Source organism: Balaenoptera ricei, chromosome 5, assembly GCF_028023285.1.
Source record: "Balaenoptera ricei isolate mBalRic1 chromosome 5, mBalRic1.hap2, whole genome shotgun sequence".
Classification (NCBI taxonomy): domain Eukaryota; kingdom Metazoa; phylum Chordata; class Mammalia; order Artiodactyla; family Balaenopteridae; genus Balaenoptera; species Balaenoptera ricei.
The window spans coordinates 31274815-31295193 of NC_082643.1; the positions used below are offsets into that span (position 1 = coordinate 31274815).

General features: G+C 41.1%; 1 protein-coding gene across 4 annotated transcripts in view; it reads left to right on the plus strand.

Moving 5' to 3' along the window:
* ARHGAP10 (Rho GTPase activating protein 10) overlaps positions 1 to 20379 on the plus strand; it is a 328794-nt gene that overhangs the window by 136283 nt on the left and 172132 nt on the right. For all 4 annotated transcript variants that reach the window (XM_059922584.1, XM_059922586.1, XM_059922585.1 and 1 more), the window contains 2 exons: positions 549 to 655; positions 3374 to 3468. In XM_059922584.1, coding sequence (XP_059778567.1) covers positions 549 to 655; positions 3374 to 3468 — 202 coding nt within the window. The remainder of the gene's footprint in view (positions 1 to 548; positions 656 to 3373; positions 3469 to 20379) is intronic.

Below are 20379 nucleotides of genomic sequence, written 5' to 3' on the forward strand. Positions count from 1 at the left end.
ACAGTCTAGCAAATTATTTGAAAAGTATGTCTTTAAATTACTTCCGTGTTGCTGAAAACTCTTAGGACTGTCTCTACGAGCCTTCTTATTTCCCCTTGTTTTTCCCTTGTCTGAGACCAGCTGTGTTGCTGATTTGTTTCCTTGAGCTGTGTTAGTTGCTGCTTCTTGGGTTTTTCCTCTTCAGGATTGTGTTTGGAACTCTGCATATCTGTTTCTTTATGAGGACAAAAATGTAAAGTCCTATTTCTTTTCTTTTTTTTTTCTTTTTTAATTTAATTTTTATTTTAGTTCTTAAATTTTTATTGGAGTAGAGTTGATTTACAATGTTGTGGTAGTTTCAGGTTACTTTTTATTTTATATTGAAGCAGAGTTGATTAACAATGTTGTGTTAGTTTCAGGTGTACAGCAAAGTGATTCAGTTATACATATATATGTATCTGTTCTTTCTCAAATTCTTTTCCCATTTAGGTTATTACAGAATATTGAATAGAGTTCCCTGTGCGATACAGTAGGTTCTTGTTGATTTAAAGTTATGTCTCTTGTTGAAGGGCCTCCTCCGTTTGGTTCCAGCTGGGTCAAACACTACTGCATGTATCGGAAAGCGGCCAAGAAGTTCAACATCATTCCGTTCGAGCACAGATCTGGGGGGAAACTAGTAAGTCTTTGCTTTTATTTATATATTTTTAAAAATATTTATTTATTTATTATTTATTTTTGGCTGCAACAGGTCTTAGTTGCAGCACGCAGGATCTTCAGTTGCGGCATGTGGGCTTCTTAGTTGTGGCATGCATGTGAGATCTAGTTCCCTGACCGGGGATCGAACCTGGGCCCCCTGCATTGGCAGCACAGAGTCGTACCCACTGGACCACGAGGGAAGTCCCAAGGCTTTGCTTTTTTTTTTTTTTTATAAATTTATTTATATATTTATTTATTTTTGACTGTGTTGGGTCTTCGTTTCTGTGCGAGGGCTTTCTCCAGTTGTGGCAAGCGGGGGCCACTCCTCATCGCGGTGCGCACGCCTCTCACTATCGCGGCCTCTCTTGCTGCGGAGCACAGGCTCCAGACGCGCAGGCTCAGTAGTTGGGGCGCACGGGCTTAATTGCTGCGCGGCATGTGGGATCTTCCCGGACCAGGGCTCGAACCCGTGTCCCCTGCATTGGCAGGCAGATTCTCAACCACTGCGCCACCAGGGAAGCCCCCAAGGCTTTGCTTTTATACTTCATATTCTCTGTGAGGTGGTCTTTGAGGGTATCTTTTTAATGTTGTTTATATTCACTCATGATAAATACTTTCATTTTGTTTTTAGAATGAAAATCTTTCTTTCTTTCTTTTTTTTTTTTTTTTAATAAAATAGGCCAGAAAACAATTCCTGTGTTTTCTGAATTGTTGGCATGGGTTTTTATGGTCAGATTTTTTTTTTTTATTTACAGAGAAGAGTAGAATCATTTTGTGTCCCTGTTATTGGAAGATCCAGTCAACACCTACAGCAGACTTTCATGACTCAGTGGTTTGTCTGCTCAGGATTTACATGGGAGGCCTGATGTGCACACGTAGATTCATATAAATGAAAAGATTATATAGAGTAGATGATCCGCAACGAAGTTTACCGTTTTTCACTTACACTTTAATGTTCTCACTTAGACACTCGCCATTTAGCTTACTCCTCCCACAGAAGTAAAAAGCAAAGGAACTCATGATAGCTGGAAAAGAGCGAGAAGCCCTTAGGAGCTGGCTGGGTAGGAAAGGTGATCTTTGTTTTAAAACGGAAGCTGCAGCTCATAGCAACAATAGCAGTCAAAACAAAGCTCCTCCCACTAGTATTGAACATACCTAGTAATGCATTTTAAGGTTAATTCATTGCTTGCTGGGTGGATGGGCATAATTTTTCTTATGTGAATACAGAATTAACCCAAGTTCACTTGTATTTACACATACTTTGCATCTTCCTGAAAAATATTTAAAGCCGCTTATAATACAAACGCATTTTTGTGATATTGAAATAGACATGGAAAATCAAGTCCATGGCAAAGAGGAGGAAGTGAGGATGTCACCCTTGGAGGGTGATGGGTTAAGACTGAGCATGAGGGTTTTTGTTGTTTTTGTGTGGTGGTAGTGTTGTTTTAAAGATAGCAGTAATTTATGTTTGTCAAATGTAATGTGTCAGACGCATAGAAAGCAAAATTTGTTGTTAAGTGAAGCATCAAATATAATAGAAGAGCAAATTCCATGAATGAACAGCAGCAGTGCACAATTCATTCACCAAATGCCCGTGCTTATTTCACATTTCAGAGGGCCACTGATACGATCAGAAGTTGTAGTAAAAGGATAAATATGGGTTAACTTCAGCATCTCTGTACATTTCAGTTATAAACTGAGCATGAGGTTGGAGTGTGAGTTTCCTGTCAAGTCCCAAGACATGTCTGCTTAGTGGTGTCTTTCTGTTTTAGCTACCAAATAATAAAAAATACATTTAAAAACATGATGACTCTGATATTTTGAATAATTTTATATTTGAATGCTTGTTTAATATTAGAGACCCCCATGTTCCAGAAAATATTAAAATATTCTAGAAATGTTTACTCAGACTCCTTACAGTTTCTTACTGGGAACCTGCTTCTGCGTTGCTTCTGTTTCCTGTTTTCTACCTCTTTTTAATGCTCTTAAAAGGCATGGTGAGGATGGTTTAGGTAGGTAAATGGTACCATGTTTAAACGAAAACTCAGGAAAGATAAATTCAGGGTGATTGACTTTAGGAAACAGCAAAACCATGTAGTTGGAGTGGTTCCAGCTTTAGATGATCACAATGGCTGATCCAGGGTCCTTAGTGTACTTTTAGGTAGATTCCTGTGGAACTGAAGTTTTTATAGGTCAGAAATGGTTACATATGGACTGTTTAATATGGTATAATGTAATGTGACATACAAACACATTATCCTTCTTTTAACAAGGGGACAGTAAGAGAATAACAAATATAGACATGTGGAAACCGTATTGTTAATCCACCTTTTAAAATTAGCACTCATAAGGTCTGGTTTAATTTTACTGTAATCAAAGCAGGATCTAGAAAACCTTAAGAAAAGGACAGTGACAAAAAAGAATTGGAAAAAGAATAGATACATGTATATGGATAACTGAATCACTTTGCTGTACACCTGAAACTAACACAATGTTGTTAATCAACTATACTTCAATATAGAATAAAAAGTTAAAAAAAAATGGCTACGACTCTAAATAAACTGGTTCGAAAGAGAATAAGATAGAGGAAGCTAAAATCTGAACCTTGCCTCCCCCTCCCCCCATCAAATATAGGGTGTTTAATTCTGTATATGTTTATACTGTAGTTTTTGAGAATGTTTAAAATAATTCTTTGCAGGGGGATGGAGAGGTGTTCTTTTTGAAAGAATGTACCAGAAGACATACTGACTCCATCGACAGAAGGTTTTGTTTTGATGTAGAAGCTGCTGACCGGTAAGTTATTGGCATTATTGGACTTTATGAAAAGAGTCATTTAAAAAAATGATTTAAAAAAATAGAAGTTAATTGCAACTGAGATGTCTATGGCCTGGAAGAGTGGTATCTTGTTATCTTTCCAGGCTCTGTATTCACTGTGGGCTGTTTCGTCTTGGTTCACTATGTTTAGCTGTGCAGTGATAGCTTAGTCTTGGCTGAAGTTTGGCATCATTTTAACTAGTGTTGTCACTTAAAAAATGACCTTGGAGCATTTCATTGTTGATCTAAGCCTTCTATGTATATACTCTGTATGTGGTGGAGGGTCATAGGCAAACTGTTTATTCAAAGACTAGTTCTCATTTTTTCTTGTGGTATGACTTTTAGTTATTTAGTTAGAAAAGAATCTTTGCCGGAGAGAAGGAAGTAAAAAAAAAATAAAAAGAAAAACAAAGCTTGTTTGTCAATATTACTACTTGTCTGGCATTTATTTCTGTGTCCTGTAGCACTAAGGAAAATCATGGTACTCGTAGAATACTTCCTTTTTTAATGGCTGACACTATGGAGGTTCCTTGCCAGCCCTGGTTTTGGTAACAATGGTCTTTAGATAACGCTGTTTCATACTTGTATAATAAAAGTTTACAATATGAGATTTTTTAAACACAAGTTCATTTTAGGTCAGGACCCAGGAATACAAAAATAATTAATGCTCCTCTTCCCTCAGATGATATAACTGAGTCTGTGGTGTTAGTGCAGAGGGGGAAGATCTATGCTTTACTTTCCAGTAAATGAATTGAAGACCAGGTACATAAAAATATGCTCTTATGAACTATGATAAATATGGCCCTACAATGAAAAGGACAGATGGTTTAATATGCATTTTGCCAAGACTGGAAAAAAATGAAAGGGAACGTCATTGTGAAAGAGGTTAAATTTCAAGCCAGTGAGGACTGGTTCAAAAACTTTAAGAAGAGATTCGGGCTGTGTAATACAACTTGAGCATAAAAATGTGTGCATACACCCATTGTAAGCATTTATTGAGTTGTCTCTAAGTGCCAGTGTTCTGAATTCTTCTGTGCTTTATCTCAGTTCATCCTCAGCCCAGCTCTATCAGGTAGACATTATCCTTCTCATTTTATGGTGAGAAACTGGGGCCTAGAGAGCTTAAGTGATTCTCCTAAGGTCACGTAGCTAGTAAGTGGAAGAGCTGAGATTTGAACTCTTGCGTCTGCCTCTAGAACCCAAGCTCTTAACCAGTGTGCTGCAGGCATCAGAGTATAACCATGTAAGTGTGTTGTCTCCTAAATAATTGACAGAGGCGAGTCAGCAATGATGTCTACTAGAAAATGTGTTAAATGAGATTCATCTGCTTTGTTTCGAAAGGATAATTCTAGTACTTCCATATATTAACACAATTCGTATTATTTGTGTCCAGCCCTATATTTTCTCTAAGACCTTGATCATGCCAAGTGCTCTTCTTCAATCGGGATCTTTATTACGATTATAACTACTTTCCATCCCTCGTAAAGGTTGATGAGGGGTTACTATGGAGTTATTTTCCTCATGATATCATCTTGTAAGGAGACTCTTAGAACTGGGGGAGACCTTAGAGATGATCTAGTCTAGTGGTTTTCAAACTACTTTATAGGGATGCCTTCTTTTCAAATAAAACCTTTACCTTTATGCATATGTGAAACAGAAAAGAAAAGAGAGTTCCCTTATGAAAGTGGGGTAGCGGGCCTGGATTCTTACCCTCTCAGCTTCACTCTTCTTGCAGAAATCTCTAATTTATTTCCATTGACGCTCAGAGCTGCTCTCTGGGAACTGGGTATAGAGTGACCACTAATCTAGTCTAAGTGATTCAAGAAAGGCATACAGGGGATCTGACGTCTAAATTGATAACTGAAGGTTTATTTGGAGCCAGCTGGGATTGAGACACATTCCAGGCAGAGTGATTAGTATAATATACGTAAAGTTCTGGAGACAAGAGAGAGCGGGGTCCGCTTGAGGTCCCCCCGGGGGACCCCCAGCATCTCTGGAGCAGAAAGCCAGGGAGGATGGGAGAGGAGGCTTGACAAGGGGGGCAAAGGCCTGACCTTGAGGTTTCTGAGCTTAACCTATTAAATGGTTTTAAGCAGGGCACTGAGTGATAGAGTTATATCTTTCAAAACTCACTCTGGCAGAGCAGAGAAAGTTTAGAAATGGCAGGAGTGGTTGGAAGGGTTATGGATTGGTGTGGTGGAGCAGGAATGGAGCCCCGCGCATCTGTTTGAGGGAGACTTTTAGAGACAAATTTAGAGAGAAATTGGATGTTAGAGTGTAGGGTGAAGGAGGAGAAGGAAAACACAGGAGGCATAAGGATGGAGGAAGATGATGAATTCAGTTGTGGTCCTGTTGAGTTAGGTTGCTGTGGGCCTTTCAGTAATACACCCAGCAGGAAATTGGGTACAGACAGCACTTGGCAGCTTCAGTAGCATTGGACTTGGTGTTTACCGTCTACCTCCTGCAGCTCTCCCGTCCTTTGACTGTCTCCACAGTGAACCAGGCTGGTCCTCCCCCAATTTGGGGACCTGCCCATTTTCAGCCATTGCTCCTTAAGTGTTATTTCCCATTGTTGCCTTTTTTGTGTTTCGCCGTCCATTCACGTGGATTCACCCTCAGAGTGTCTCTCTACAATCTGTATTTTTCTTACCTTTTTCCGTGTTTGGAACTACTTTTAGAATCTTCCTTATATGGTGTGTCTCCAGTTCTCTTCCTTTTATACTTTTCTTAGTCATTTCAGTATCATTTCAGATGATTCATGTAGGACTTTGCTTCTTTCTCTTTCAACTCCTCTCCTTCAGTCACCTGTTCTTCACCTTCCCTCAGCCATTCCCTCTGTGCTCTCTCCTTAGATCTTGTCATTACGAGGACAGGCACCCCCTCTGTCGTCTCAGTTGCAGGGCTTTCTCCTTCTGACACCACCTTCTATTCTTCACTGCTTACTCTTTTCTAGTAAGTATCCTTAGCTTACAATCAACTGATCCTACTGTTGTCAGCCCCTCACACCCTCACTTCTTTCCTTGCCAAGTGTGAATTTCAGTCATTCATTAAAGTCACTCTTTTCAGTACACTCAACTCCATTGCCCTTCCCTCCCTTTACTGTACTTGTCTGCACAGCTCCAACTTAAGTAAGATTCAGCTCTGCCTCCTCTCTTTCTAAAGAAATGTATTCAACCATGTTCGCTGGGATCACTTCCTATTCCTGACCGCTGGCTTCAAATCCCATTAATCCCAACCACAAATCATGTTCCGCTGTCTTAGTTCCTTCATTCTCCTAGTTGACGGATATTTCATATTTTCCTCCTTCTCTAAGCCTCTGGCACTGCCTCCCTTTCCTGATGAAATAGAGGTGATTCAAAGAGCTCATCCACTGCCATGGATACCCGCTCCATCATCAGTGCCCAGTACCCTGTCTGTACCCACCCTGCTGTCCCCGTCGCCGTGGAAACTGTCTGTGTTCCTGACTGAGGCCAGCCTCTCTGCCCAGCTGTTTCCATTCCCTCTTCACCTCCCCTCTCTCCTGGTTTAGGATGTCACTCAAGCATGTCTTCCTTTCTTTCTTTTTGACACCAGCTTTGCCCTTCTACTAGATGAATCCCATCAGTGTACAAAACTGATTCTTAATTTCATCCATCTTTTAAAAAAAACACCACCACTATCACCAGTGAAAAAACCCTGCCTTGACCAGTCTTCTCTTTTGTCTGCTGCCCATTTCTCTTTTCCCATAAACAGTAGAACTTCTTTTTTTTTTTTTTTTTCTCGCTGCATTGGGTCTTTGTTGCTGTGCGTGGGCTTTCTCTAGTTGCGGCGAGCGGGGGCTACTCTTCATTGTGCTGCACCGGCTTCTCATTGCGGTGGCTTCTTTTGTTGCGGAGCACGGGCTCTAGGACGCGTGGGCTCAGTAGTTGTGGCTCACGGGCTCTAGAGCGCAGGCTCAGTAGTTGTGGTGCACGGGCTTAGTTGCTCCACGGTATGTGGGATCTTCCTGGACCATGGATCGAACCCATGTCCCCTGCATTGGCAGGTGGATTCTTAACCACTGCGCCACAAAGGAAGTCCCAAAAATTCTTCAAAAAGCTCTTATATTCAGGTCTCCCATTTCCTTCCACTTGTGCTCCTTTGCGTCCTCTTCAGTCAGGCCCTTGCCTCCACCTCTCCACTGGGTTTTTCTGTTGTTGTTGTTAAGGCCATCATGATCTTGTTGTGCTACAGCCAGTGGTCAGTTCTCAGTCCTCTTGTTCTTTCCTGGCAGTAGCATCGGACGTGGCCAGTCACCCTGTGATACACTTGCTGCACGTGGCTCAATAATGTCACACCTGCCTGCTTTTTCTCCCACCCCACTGGCTTTTCATCTTTTTTGTACTCCTTTGCCAGTTCCTCATTTCCCAGACCTCTTGATGTTGGAGTTCTCTGGAGCTCAGTCTTTAGATCTCCTCTCTGCAGCCCTAACGATCTTGTCCAGCCTCAGGACTTTCCATGCTGTCCATGTGTTGGTAACTCCCCAGATTTATTATCTGTACCTGAATCTCTTCCCTGAACTCCAGGTTTTTTTTGGTTTTGTTTTTTAAATTTTTTTTTTGTGCTAATGGGCAAGTATTCATTTATTACTATGACTTTATTTATTTATTTATTTATGGCTGTGTTGGGTCTTCGTTTCTGTGCGAGGGCTTTCTCTAGTTGTGGCAAGTGGGGGCCACTCTTCATCGCAGCACGCGGGCCTCTCACTATCGCGCCCTCTCTTGTTGCGGAGCACAGGCTCCAGACGCGCAGGCTCAGTAATTGTGGCTCACGGGCCCAGCTGCTCCGCGGCATGTGGAATCCTCCCAGACCAGGGCTCGAACCCGTGTCCCCTGCATTGGCAGGCAGACTCTCAACCACTGCACCACCAGGGAAGCCCTGAACTCCAGGTTTTTATATCCAGCTGCCGACTCAGTTGCTTCTGGGATGTGTGATAGGCATTTTGAATAGTGCAGAGGTTGGAGAGACTGAATGGTTTTTGTAAAATTTCCAATAATTCTTGGGGGAAAGAAGATATACTCTCTTTATGGACCCAACATTTTATATGGGTATATTAATTCAATCTTATCATATAAATGCTACCATGTAAATCTTTTTTAAAAAGTAATACATGCTCATTGTAAGTCTTGTTCTAAAGCTCTTTGGTTAACTTGGAAAGTATCTTTATGTGTGTATCTCCTTGAGTCTTTGGGCTCATGTGACTGTAATTAAGTTGAATTACAGACTTCTGTCGTCTTTGCTTTATTTCCTGATTTCTAAACAGGGGAACATCTATTCAGGTTTGATGTTACCATTAGCCCCCCAGGTTTGATGTTTCTGGGGGCTCTTAGTTCCCTGCCACCCCCCACTGTCAGTATGTTGCTGTTGGTCTCCCACTTTTGGAGCAAATTCTGGAGAGAAGGGGAGTATACTCTCTCAGAGGTCTCCACCCTGATTCTGGGGTTTTGAAGGCATTTATTTAGTGAAAAGTTGAAATGAGATAGGCTCTTCTTTTGTCTATTTCCCTGATTCCTGGCCAAGCCGACTATTGGGGATTATAAGCAATTTGTTCCTTGTTTATTAGATATGAATTCTGTGAGGGTAGGAGCCTCATGTTAGTTCCTACAATGCTTTATATGTGGTGGGCATTCACCAAATTTGTACTGGATTAAATGAAATTGAATTGTTGCTTAGCAGTGACAGGACTGGGATTAGATTCAATCAGGCGATGGTTAGTGAACTGCCCTTTTCTTCCCCACACACTGCAGCACTGTGAGCTCCAGTATTTGTATTCTGCTGAAAGAAAATAAACTTAACGCATTTTGGAGCATGTGGGTATTGCAGATGGGTCTCTGATGGGGTTGGTACAGAATTCCTATTGCGGACCTTCATATATAGCAGTTTCACCATTGATTGCATATGTTCCACGTAAAGTTTTTTGTCTTCTTTCCTGGTATCAGTCTTTGCTATTTTTTATTCCTCGTGTTGGAAAAGCAGTCAGGTAACATTATGACCATAGGCAACACTTCCATAAACTGCAAAATGGAGCCTGGCCTTGCGTTTGATCCGTGTACATGTAAATCAGGAGCTTTCCCTTAATTGTTACATGAATTCAGATCAGGTTTGATTGCATGTAACAGAAAAACTCAAAATAAGATGGCTTAAACAGTGTAGAAGTTTAATTTCGTCTCTTTGGTAGGAAGTCTACAGGGGATCCGGTCAGCGTTGGTATGCTGCTTGGTGTCAGACACTGCCCCCTTTTGTGCATGGTTTACCTTCCTGGTCACCTTAGGTCCAAGATGCCGGCTCCCATTTATTATGTAGCATTGTCTATTGTAGTAGGAATGCTTTCCAGAGGAAGTGCACACTGCCTTTGCTCGTATACCATTGGCCTGAGTAGAGTTGTATGGTTATGCCTAGCTGCAAGGAAGCTGGGAAGTGCTGAGGCAAGGAAATGTCTGGAAACAGAAGAGAGCAATCCGTGTGCTGTTCTAATACTTGGGGAGTCTCTTAGGAAGAATGAAGGGGAGAAGAGCTGGGTGGGTTGATTTCCACCTAGCCGTTAACTGCTTTGATTCTCAGTGGTTAGGAGGATGTGTGGTTCATTTTCCTTCCCTCAGTTCACTGAAAGGTTACTTTGACTATCTTAGTTGAGAGGTAGCATTTAGGAACACATGTGCCAAGAACACAAAGTGGAAAGATAATCCAGAGAATGGGAGAAAATACTTGCAAATGATATATCCGATAAGGGACTTGTATCCAGAATATATGAAGAACTCAGAACTCAATAATAAAAAGACAAATAATCCAATTAAAAATGGGCAAAAGTTCTGAACTGGACATTTCCTCAAGAAAATATACAGGTGGTTATAAGCACATCAAAAGACACCTAACATCGTTAGCTATTAGGGAAATACAAATCTAAACCACAATGAGGTATTACCCACTAGGATGACTATAATTGAAAAGCCAGATAATAACAAGTATTGGTGAGGATGTGGAGAAATTGGAACTCTTACATACTGATGGTGGAAATTTGAAATGGTGTAGCTGTTTTGAAACACACTTGTCAGTTCTTCAAAAAGTTAAATATAAAGTTACACCTAGCGATCTGAACAAGAGAAATGAAAACCCATGTCTGCCTAAAGACTTGCACAGGACTGTTCATAGAAGTATTATTCATAATAGCCAAAAAGTAGAAACAACACAAATATCCATCAACTGATGAATAGATAGATAAATGTGCATGACCATATGATGAAATCTGATTTGACAGTAAACATAAATGAAGAGCTAATACACGCTATGTTTCATTTTGAGGCAAATTACTCTCAGAGCCTGAGATTGTCTTTGCCAGTATTTTATTTATTAACACAGGTTCACTGTGGGAATTATAATAATTTCACAAGCCAGTAGCATATAGGATGAATAATGTCTCAATGTATACTGTCTCTAATAGCATACGTAACGTCTCTTAATAAGCTAATAAAGAAATACCATACTCTAAACCAATAATAGATTAATTACACTGTTGTTCCAGGCAAGGGAGGATGAAGGGAATACATTTAGTTGAGGTGTACCTTTCTACCAGCTGGCTCTTGGGAGGAGACAGCCTGACCCATTGAGAGCAAAAGTGGAAAGTCCCCGGTTGCTAGGGAATGAAGGGGCCCGTGTGGATGGGCAAGATCTTCTTTGTGGGGCTGCTGCATGGCTTTTGCCACTGCTGGTAAGAGTCACCTTCACCACAGCAGGAGCTAACGCCCCACGGTCGTCAGAGAGCTATTTAGATCAACAGAGGGTAGCCTTGCCCAGACCGAACACACTCGAGTAGACCTTACAAACGCTGCGTATTCAGAGTCCAAGTCCCCCCTCTCCACGGTTGCTTCCTCATGTGTTCTTATTGATAAGGCTCCAGCAGCGCCCTTCACTAGCTGAGTTATGCAGTGCTCTCGGCAACCTCAGATGTGGACGATGACCTCCTGACTCACAATTTCACTTTTATACCGAAACAGTAACTTTGCTCTTTAAAACAACTTCACTCTTTTTATTTTCATAAAATGATTTTTTCTTACAAAAGCTGAAATTTATCAAAATCTTTTCAAAAACGTTTTACAGCAAGACATAGTTATTTCATGTTGAATATGGATGCATTTTAAAACATAGGATATGATTGTCAGTGGCTAAGCCCCGGAAACGTCCAGTCTGGTAAAAAGTGAATAAAGCAAAAAACAAAACAAAGCAGGAAATGATAAGGAGGGCTTGGTGGAATTCAGAGAAGATTCCAAGGCAGCTGGGTGCAGAGTCCTTCTGGTAACCCAAAACTGTGTTCACCTGTCAGTGGGTGTCAAGCCAATAGATAAAACCAAGCCAAAGATCAGGAGAAGGAAGGATTTATTACCTGCAGCAAGTAAGGAGAACACCAGGGATCTTTCCCAAAGCAGTGTCTCTCCCAACTTCACTTTTAAAAACAACTTTATTTTTGTCATAAACAAGAAGATTTGAAATTATATCAAACCACTACAACGTGGATGAACCTTGAAAGCAGTTTGCTGAGTGAAACCAGCCAGTCACAAAAGACTACGTATTGTATGATTCCATTTATATGAAACATCCAGAATGTTCTACACTGGCAAATCTGTGTAGACAGAAAGTAGATTAGTGGTTCCCCAGGGCTGAGGGTTTGGAGGAAAATAAAGAATAACGGCTAATGGGTATGGGTTGTTTTTTTTTTTTAGAGCGTGATGAAGATGTTCTAAAATTGATTTTGGAGATGGTTGTACAGCTCTGTGACTATATTAAAAGCCGTTGAACTGTACACTCTAGGTAAATTTTATGCTGAATTATATTTCAATAAAGCCTAAAAAAAAGGAACACTGCTGCAGATAAAGGAATACTTACCATAACTAAAATCAGGCTTTTAAATGACTATAAACATGCACTACTTCACGCCAGTCACACTTCAAATACCACGGGCTGTGAAATGGTCACGTCACTGGTTTTAGGTTGGAGAAGAGCATTTTGTGTAGTTATTTTCCCCATGGCAAGCTGTAGTTGGTCAGGAGATGCAGCGTTCCTCCCTGAAGGGTGAAATATCCCCTGCCCCAACAATTTTGTTATATAACTTGCTTTTCCATTTCACTGGCATGCCTGCCACGTGCTACATTGTGCTGTGACCCTCACACACTTGCTTGCTAAATAATTGCCATTCTGTGAAGTTCTCCCACACATCACAGCCAGGCGCCACTTAAAGAAAATGCTTCCCATTTTGCTTTCATTAATTTGACATTTCAAATATTATATTTGGTTTGATGTTGCCTAGGTCCTAGTATATTGCACTTGAAAGGATGTTGGCAAGATACTTATTTTTTTTTTATAAATTTATTTATTTATTTATTTATTTTTGGCTGTGTTGGGTCTTCGTTTCTGTGCGAGGGCTTTCTCTAGTTGCGGCAAGCGGGGGGCCACTCCTCATTGCGGTGCGCGGGCCTCTCACTATCGCGGCTTCTCTTGTTGTGGAGCACAGGCTCCAGAGGCGTAGCCTCAGTAGTTGTGGCTTACGGGCCTAGTTGCTCCACGGCATGTGGGATCTTCCCAGACCAGGGCTCGAACCCGTGTCCCCTGCATTAGCAGGCAGATTTCTCAACCACGGTGCCACCAGGGAAGCCCTGTCATCTCTTTCTTTTGCTGCTTTCAAAATTTTCTTTTTATGAGGTGCCTAAATGGGGTTTTCTTTGTTTTATCTTGCTTGGGGTTCACTGAAGTTCTCGGATATGGGAGTTGATAATTCTTCTCAGTTTCAGAAAATTTTAGCCATTATCTCCTCATATGCTTCTTTTGCCCCCTTTTCTCTTTCTTCACGTTCTGGAACTCTAACTGCATTATGTTAGATCATTTGATAATGGTTTCAGTTACACCTGCAGGATTTTAATTTACCGAGGTGGCTGAGTGATGTCATGTAGAGGCTAATGCCATTGGAAGAGAATTTTATTCCTTACACTTTCCAAGAGAAGAGGGCACACCATGCCACATAGGGCCATGTGGGGAAACACCAGGTTTTGGTCAGGAGTCAGGAAGGAGTGAGTGGAAATCCTAGACTAGAGCTTTTACTGGGGTGTCTGTAAGGCAGAGAAGGGGAGAAAGCATACGATTAGCTACTCTGAGTAATGTTGGTGAGCTCTAGGCTGTAGGTGTGGTTTTCAGTTGTCTGGTATCTGGCCTGGGGGTGATTTTAGGGCAGGGGAAATATTGGCTGGGCGTGTGAGTTAGATAAAGGGGGCGGTTGGGGATATAGACTTGGGTTTGGTTGCTTTGCATGTGGAACGTGTGTTCCTGAACTCTTCATCATTGTTATTTTATTTTTCATTTCTTGCATATCCATTTGTGTCTTTTTAATAGTTTCCATCTCTTTGCTGAAATTCCCATCAGTTTATGTGTGTTGGCCCCCTTTTGCCATGGATCCTTTAACATATTTACTGTTGTTTTTAGGTTTCAGTTCCCCTCCCCCTGCCCCTCTCCCAGCCATACCTGGGCTATTTCTGGGTCTGGTTCTCTTGACTACTTCCTGTCTTGATGTTGGGTTACATTTCTTTGCTTCTTTGCATGCCTTGTAATTTTCTGGTTGAACACCAGGGATTGTAAGAGAGCAGTAGAGACTAAGGTAAGTAATATTCATATCTGGTAAAGGACATGCCCATTTTTCCATCAGGCTGCTAATGTGTAGGGCTGTCAGGTCAGTTGGCGGTTGAGCTGAGATTGGGCATTGTTGTTACTTTAGTTAGATTCTGTTAGTCATGGGCTTCCTGTGATTTGAGGATGCTATCTGAACCCTTTCCGGAAGCTCTCCCACCCTGTCCCTCAGTCTTAGCGGACACACCTCTTTCAGCTCTGCCCTCAGACTGCCCCTGAGCACCTGGGAAACACCGTGGGAAGGAGTGAGAGGGTGGGTTCACATTCTCTTCGTGTCTGTGTCTTCTAAGGATTTAAACCATCACACCAGCTCATACTCTACCTTTAAAACTTTGTTAAAATCCTGTTTTCCTCATCTCTGATGGCTTCCTCTTTGTCCTGCTGCTTCACAAAGGTTGAAAACAGCTGTATGTGCACATGTGCCTTCTCTCCAAGAAAGGACTTGTTACTTTCTGCATTTTAGTTAACTAGGAATTTTTTGCATTTTCAGTTCTCATATGGTTCTTCACTTTACTTTACCTACTTGCTGTGCCGTGCGGCATGTGGGATCTTAGTTCCCCAACCAGGGATGCAACCCACGTCCCTGTGTTGGAAGCATGGAGTCTTAACCACTGGACCACCAGGGAAGTCCCATCAGATGGTTGTTTAACATAAAGCAAAACAAAACTGTGATTTTATAGGTTCTCCATCTTGTTCATGTTCTTAAGGTGAGAATGATGTTGTCTTAACAACTTCTACACAGCTGTTCTCTAATGATTAATGGGTTGAATTCACTTTTACTGGAGAAAACAATCCTCCTTGTGACTATATCATTGCTTACTTGCTCTATTTGAAACACCTTTTTAGTGGACAGAAGAAAGAAGTTGTTATAAAGTCTTCCCCCTTAGTAAAATCAGGTAACATGCTTTAATTATCTCAGGAGAAAATGTATGTATTTAAAAAATTTTCCAGCAACCCTTATGAGAAGCTAATTATGACTGCTACTGCTACATTTCTAAAACTTTTAAAAGTGTTTTGCTTGGATTTGGCACTTTCCCCTTAGAGTATAATTTAGTGCAGGACTTGTAATGTGCTGGGGTTTTTTTCCCCCTCTTCCTTTTCAACATTCCTCTTAGAAAAGCATTAGAATATTCCCGATTTGTTACCATCATAAATTTTGGTAGCTGCTGCTTAGTTTTTCCTCTTAATTTCTCCATTTACAATAATATCAATTGACATCTCATAAATGTCTTGTGAATGTTTCTCTCTGCTCATGTATATTTTCTTAATATACGGGCTCATTGATCTGCCATGTAGAATCTAAGGAAAATGCATGTCTTCCATGTGCTTCGATAGCACTATAAAAAATGCAGTTGAAAGAGAATTAATAGATAAGGGGTCAAACATAGAATACAGATAGATACTAGTTTCCTAAAACTGTTTCTCACGCATCTGCCTTGGGTAGTGTCTGATGCGTAATAGTCCATACTGTTTTGAATGAATGAATGAAAAGAGATTGAGGTGCTGATTTAAGAATAAGAACCTGTTTAACCTGTTTCTTCAGATTTCAGTTCTCAACCTTGTGCTCTACAGATAATAATTTTGGTTTTAAGTAAGGACAGACTGTCCCGGCCAGGTGCTCTCTTTTGTCTGGTCCACTTTTCCTTCGTGAAGTTTATCCCATTGCCTTTGTATGCCAGGAATCCGCTTTGCCTTGCTATGCATGCAGGATTATCCAGAGTTTAGCACAGTGTGTGATACACAGCTCGTACCCGATGTTAGTTTGGTCGAGATGATTATTTGATGAAGGAAAAGAGGAGGCGCTGTCCTCAGCTGGACCCGTGTAACGCATTGCAGCAGTATCTGCTCCAAGAACTCCAAATTAGAACGTTCTCCATCCTGGTTCTAGCTTCTGGGGAGTCGCTAATGTTTTTCCCTTAGCTTCTCCGTGAAATGAAAAAGAGATAATTGCTATTTCTTTCTTTATGTAAATGTGAATAATCCAGCACATTGTTATAAAATTTTCTGTTCTTCACTAGCCTCTTGGTCACCATGTTGTTCTATATGTCCATTAAATCTTATTAATAAAACATGTCTTTGTTTCAAAAACCAGAGAATTTTTATGGTTTAAGGATGAGATGCTATTAATACTGTAGTTTAAAATGTGTCCTTAAGTCTCAGTTTGGCTTAATGATTTCCTAGCAACTGATTATTAAAAAAGGGGAAGAAACTTGAGAAATTTAAAATCGTTGAAACGTGTTTTAGCACACGATGTTTTATTTAGAGGTAGGGGCTTATAGTGGATGGCTGTGGGCAGCGTGTGTGGTAGGATGGGGCCCAGCTTTCTGTAATACTGGTGACTGATCCCTTTAAGTAACATGTGGCAAGTGTGAAGTGTCCCGAGGAATCACTACAGTGTGATGAATTAATTCTCCAAACTGGAATTGTTGTGTTACTGTGTTATTATTTGTCAAAATGGGAACAGAAATAGAATTCTTTCCTTGTAGGTGATAGATTGCTACTGAATCTCTTATCTTTCAGCAGGTTGATTTGTTTGTTCTCTGCCGTATCCCTTAAAGGTCTAGGGGGCTCAAGTCTGAGGCATCATGCCTCGGAGGCAAGGAGTAGAATAACGCTTTAGTTTTTATGCCACATTGGATTTCTATCCAGTTGTAATATGGCTGTTTCATCTGAAGCCTGACAATTGCTTTTGTCCTCACTTTACTATCTGTAATTCTAGTTCATGACTCTTCATCATTCAGTACTTTTGTCTTGTCTTCCAAGTTATCAGAACCGGTCATTATTTCTCTTATCTGCTGCTCTATGTACAACTTAGTTAAGAGTATCCAACCAGGGACTTCCCTGGTGGTCCAGTGGTAAAGAATCCACCTTCCAATGCAGGGGATGTGGGTTCGATCCCTGGTTGGGGAACTAAGATCTCATATACTGCGGGGCAGCTAAGCCAGCACGCCACAACTTTTGAGCTCGCGTGCCTCAACTAGGGAGAGAAAACCCACACGCCACAACTAGAGAGAGAAAACCCGCACACCACAACTACAGAGAAACCCGTGTGCCTCAATGAAGATTCCGCGTGCCACAACTAAGACCCGACGCAGCCAAAAAAAAAAAAAAGGAAAATAAATAAATAAAATAAATGAATATTGAAAAAAAAAGAATATCCAACCATATACTGGTAGTAAATATTATCTCCCCTTGAGTATGAATGGAAAACCTTAGGGGGAAAACAAAAGGAAACTAGAAAGCACAGGAAATTTCATCAGGTTCGGTGTCTGATTTTGAGTATTATAAGTACAGTAAGTCCTTATTTGCTACAGTTGTTTTTGGCTCTCACCGAATCCCTTAACTAGTTATTGACGTTATATTGGAAATGATCTGTCTTTTATTCTTTATTCTTGGAGTGACAGCTTTCTTACTCATTATTTTGTTGCCCATAGTATGTAGTAGCACCTCATGACTATTTCTCAGGTCCATTCATTTGTTTTTCCTTCATTTTGGTCACTCTGTCTTATCCTCTGAGTCTTCTAACGAATCTTTGCACCCACCCCTCTTCAGTCTGTTTTCCGCCCAGCAGCAGCCAGTGTTCATGTACACCTTTAATCTGATCATGTTAACCCCCTACTAAAAACTTTCAGTGACATTTAGGATAAGCAAACCCTTAGCATGGCCAAGGAGGCCCTTTGTGGCGGGACCCTGAGCTGCATCTCCAGCTTTCCATCATGTTGCTGGTCCAGCTGGTTTGTAGGACCCGTGATGAGGCTGATCCCAGCTCCAAGAAAGTGCGCTCTTTCCTCCTAGGTGCCTCTTTGGTCTAGGGGACGACTGTGGCCCTATTGCTCCTGCATGGCTCATTTATCCATAAAGCCTCAGATTAAATGTCGCTTCCCCAGGGATGCCTACCTTCCAGGGTTAGGCCAGGCTTTCCTTTTCTAAGTCCATAGCACCTTGAAATCCTGAAGTTGCCCAAAGAGACTGGCAGCGGAATTAGCTCACCGACAAGTCTCCTAGACCACAATGGTTTAGCATATTTGAAACTGAAAGCTTTTATATGTGGACACGCACCTCCTGATGTCCTGCTCACTTCTTCTTTTCCTTCTAGGTAGCTGGTTTCACCCATTTACACTTATCTGACTCCCGGGCAGCGCTCTGTGTACTTGTAACTCATTGATTATTTGTAATTTGTTTACCTTTTGCTTTCTGTGCTAGATAGTCAGCCCTTTGTGGGCTGTGCGCTCAGCCCAGTGCCTAGCAGGTAGTGAGATATTTAGTAATTCCTGACCCTCTGGTACAAGACCTAAAGCACAACGGATAATCGTTCAATGGTCGTTGAACTGAATGTTTGTAAACCCCGTGTTTGTATTCCCGTGACAGACTTTGCCATTTTTAACCTGGGGTCCCGTTTTCTCTGCTGGTTTTGCCATTCCTGGATTAGAAAAGCTGTTAACTTTCTGTTATATATTTGCTGTGGCCTCTTACTGTCCATTTTATACGTTAGTTCACTTAGTTACATATTAAGTGTTTGAATCCATTCCATATACTTTTGGGAGAGGTCTTTAGCTGTTTCTTCTCCTTTACAAGAATGGAGCAGTCCTGCAGACCTGAGACCCCTGTGTGTAAATATTGTTTTATCACTTAACCGATGTAAAGAAAAACATGCCTGCCATCTGAAGTTTTCCCTCACAATTTTAATTAACTCCCCTGAGCCCAGTGTGGGTTACTAAGAATAAGGGCCAAAATCTTCACGTCCCATTCGAGGCACTTCTTAAAACAGCCTGGTTTTCTGGGCATCTTGCCTTGATTCTTGCTCCAGAAGGATGCTGTGCATAGAAGAGCAAGAGGAGGTGGAATCTTGGTTGCGAGCTCCGTAGTGCCAAGGTGATGGCAGAGCCGGGCCAACGCTGAAATGTTTAGGGTAGACAGTAAAGAGCCATTTTGCTGTTCAGCAGTGGGGTTGGGGGATTACAAGTGATTTTTTCTTCCCACAAAATTCATAGTCTGGAGAAAATGGTTGAAGACAAGAGACTATCAGTTGCAGCTATAGTTACTTGGTAGTGAACTTGAAGCACATAACTTCTCAGGCTTTATAACCATCACGTGGGGAGAAAGCCTGATGCCTGTGGGTGTGAACATTGGGGGCATCGCATATTTGTATTTGGCATGATGCTTTTGGAGTATTGCATGCTTTATAGTACTTTATAAAAATTGTAGCGATTATTGAATTGCACTTGATTCTTGCTGCTTGCTTTACTTGTAAGAGATTACCCAATACTTGAAAATGAGGTGAAGTACTGTTACAGGAGTGTTAACTTTAAAAAGTATATTCAGTATCAAAGGAGAATGAATGTTTACTTTCCATTTCAACCATCTATTTTCATTTCCAGTTGTCTATGGTTTGGAATATTCTACCTTTTCATCCCTTGCCAGAAAGGTTCATTTTTAATACTTTTGATCAAATATACAAAATTTGTTTCATTGGAGAAACCACCACAGTTTAAGAGGAATTATTAATGGCTTTTCTACCTAGGACTCCTTCCCAATATGAAGAGTTTTCTGGCAGACTATCTAAATGTCCAAATAAACTGAACTGAGAAAGATTGGCATTTGGCCCTGAGGACCAACCCAGAGCTCTAAGAAAATACAGAGGAAACACCCTAAACGGTTAACAGTGCTGTCTTCTTGGAAGTAGAATTGGGATGGGGTGAAAGATGATTTTCTGCTTTCACTCTGCCCATGCCTGGGTAACAATAAACATGTATCTCTTTTATAAATAAAATTTAATCATTACTACCACCCCACACCTATTAGAATGGCTACTTTCAAAAAAAAAAAAAGAGAAAGAGAGAGAAAATTACAAGTGTTGGTGAAGATATGGAGAAATTGGAACCCTGTGCATTGTTAGTGGAAATGAACAACATTAAAAAAAAAAAAATTACATTTGACCCCTCTTGTGAGACAAAACTATTTCTCCCTACTCACAGAACACTTCTGTACTCAGAATGGTGTGGGTTTCTCTGCACTAAGCAATTCTCCAATTCTCTGTGGAGACCAAGTGTCCTATGATTGAACTTAGTTTTGACACTAAGTAAAGTTCATGAAGACCCAACAGATCCAGGGCTCAAGACTGCCCCCTACCGCTTCAGATGCCAGTCACAAGTCCACTTTGTCAACTTTGCTTTTGGTTATAAATCAGGCATTCCCATGACCCTGTCC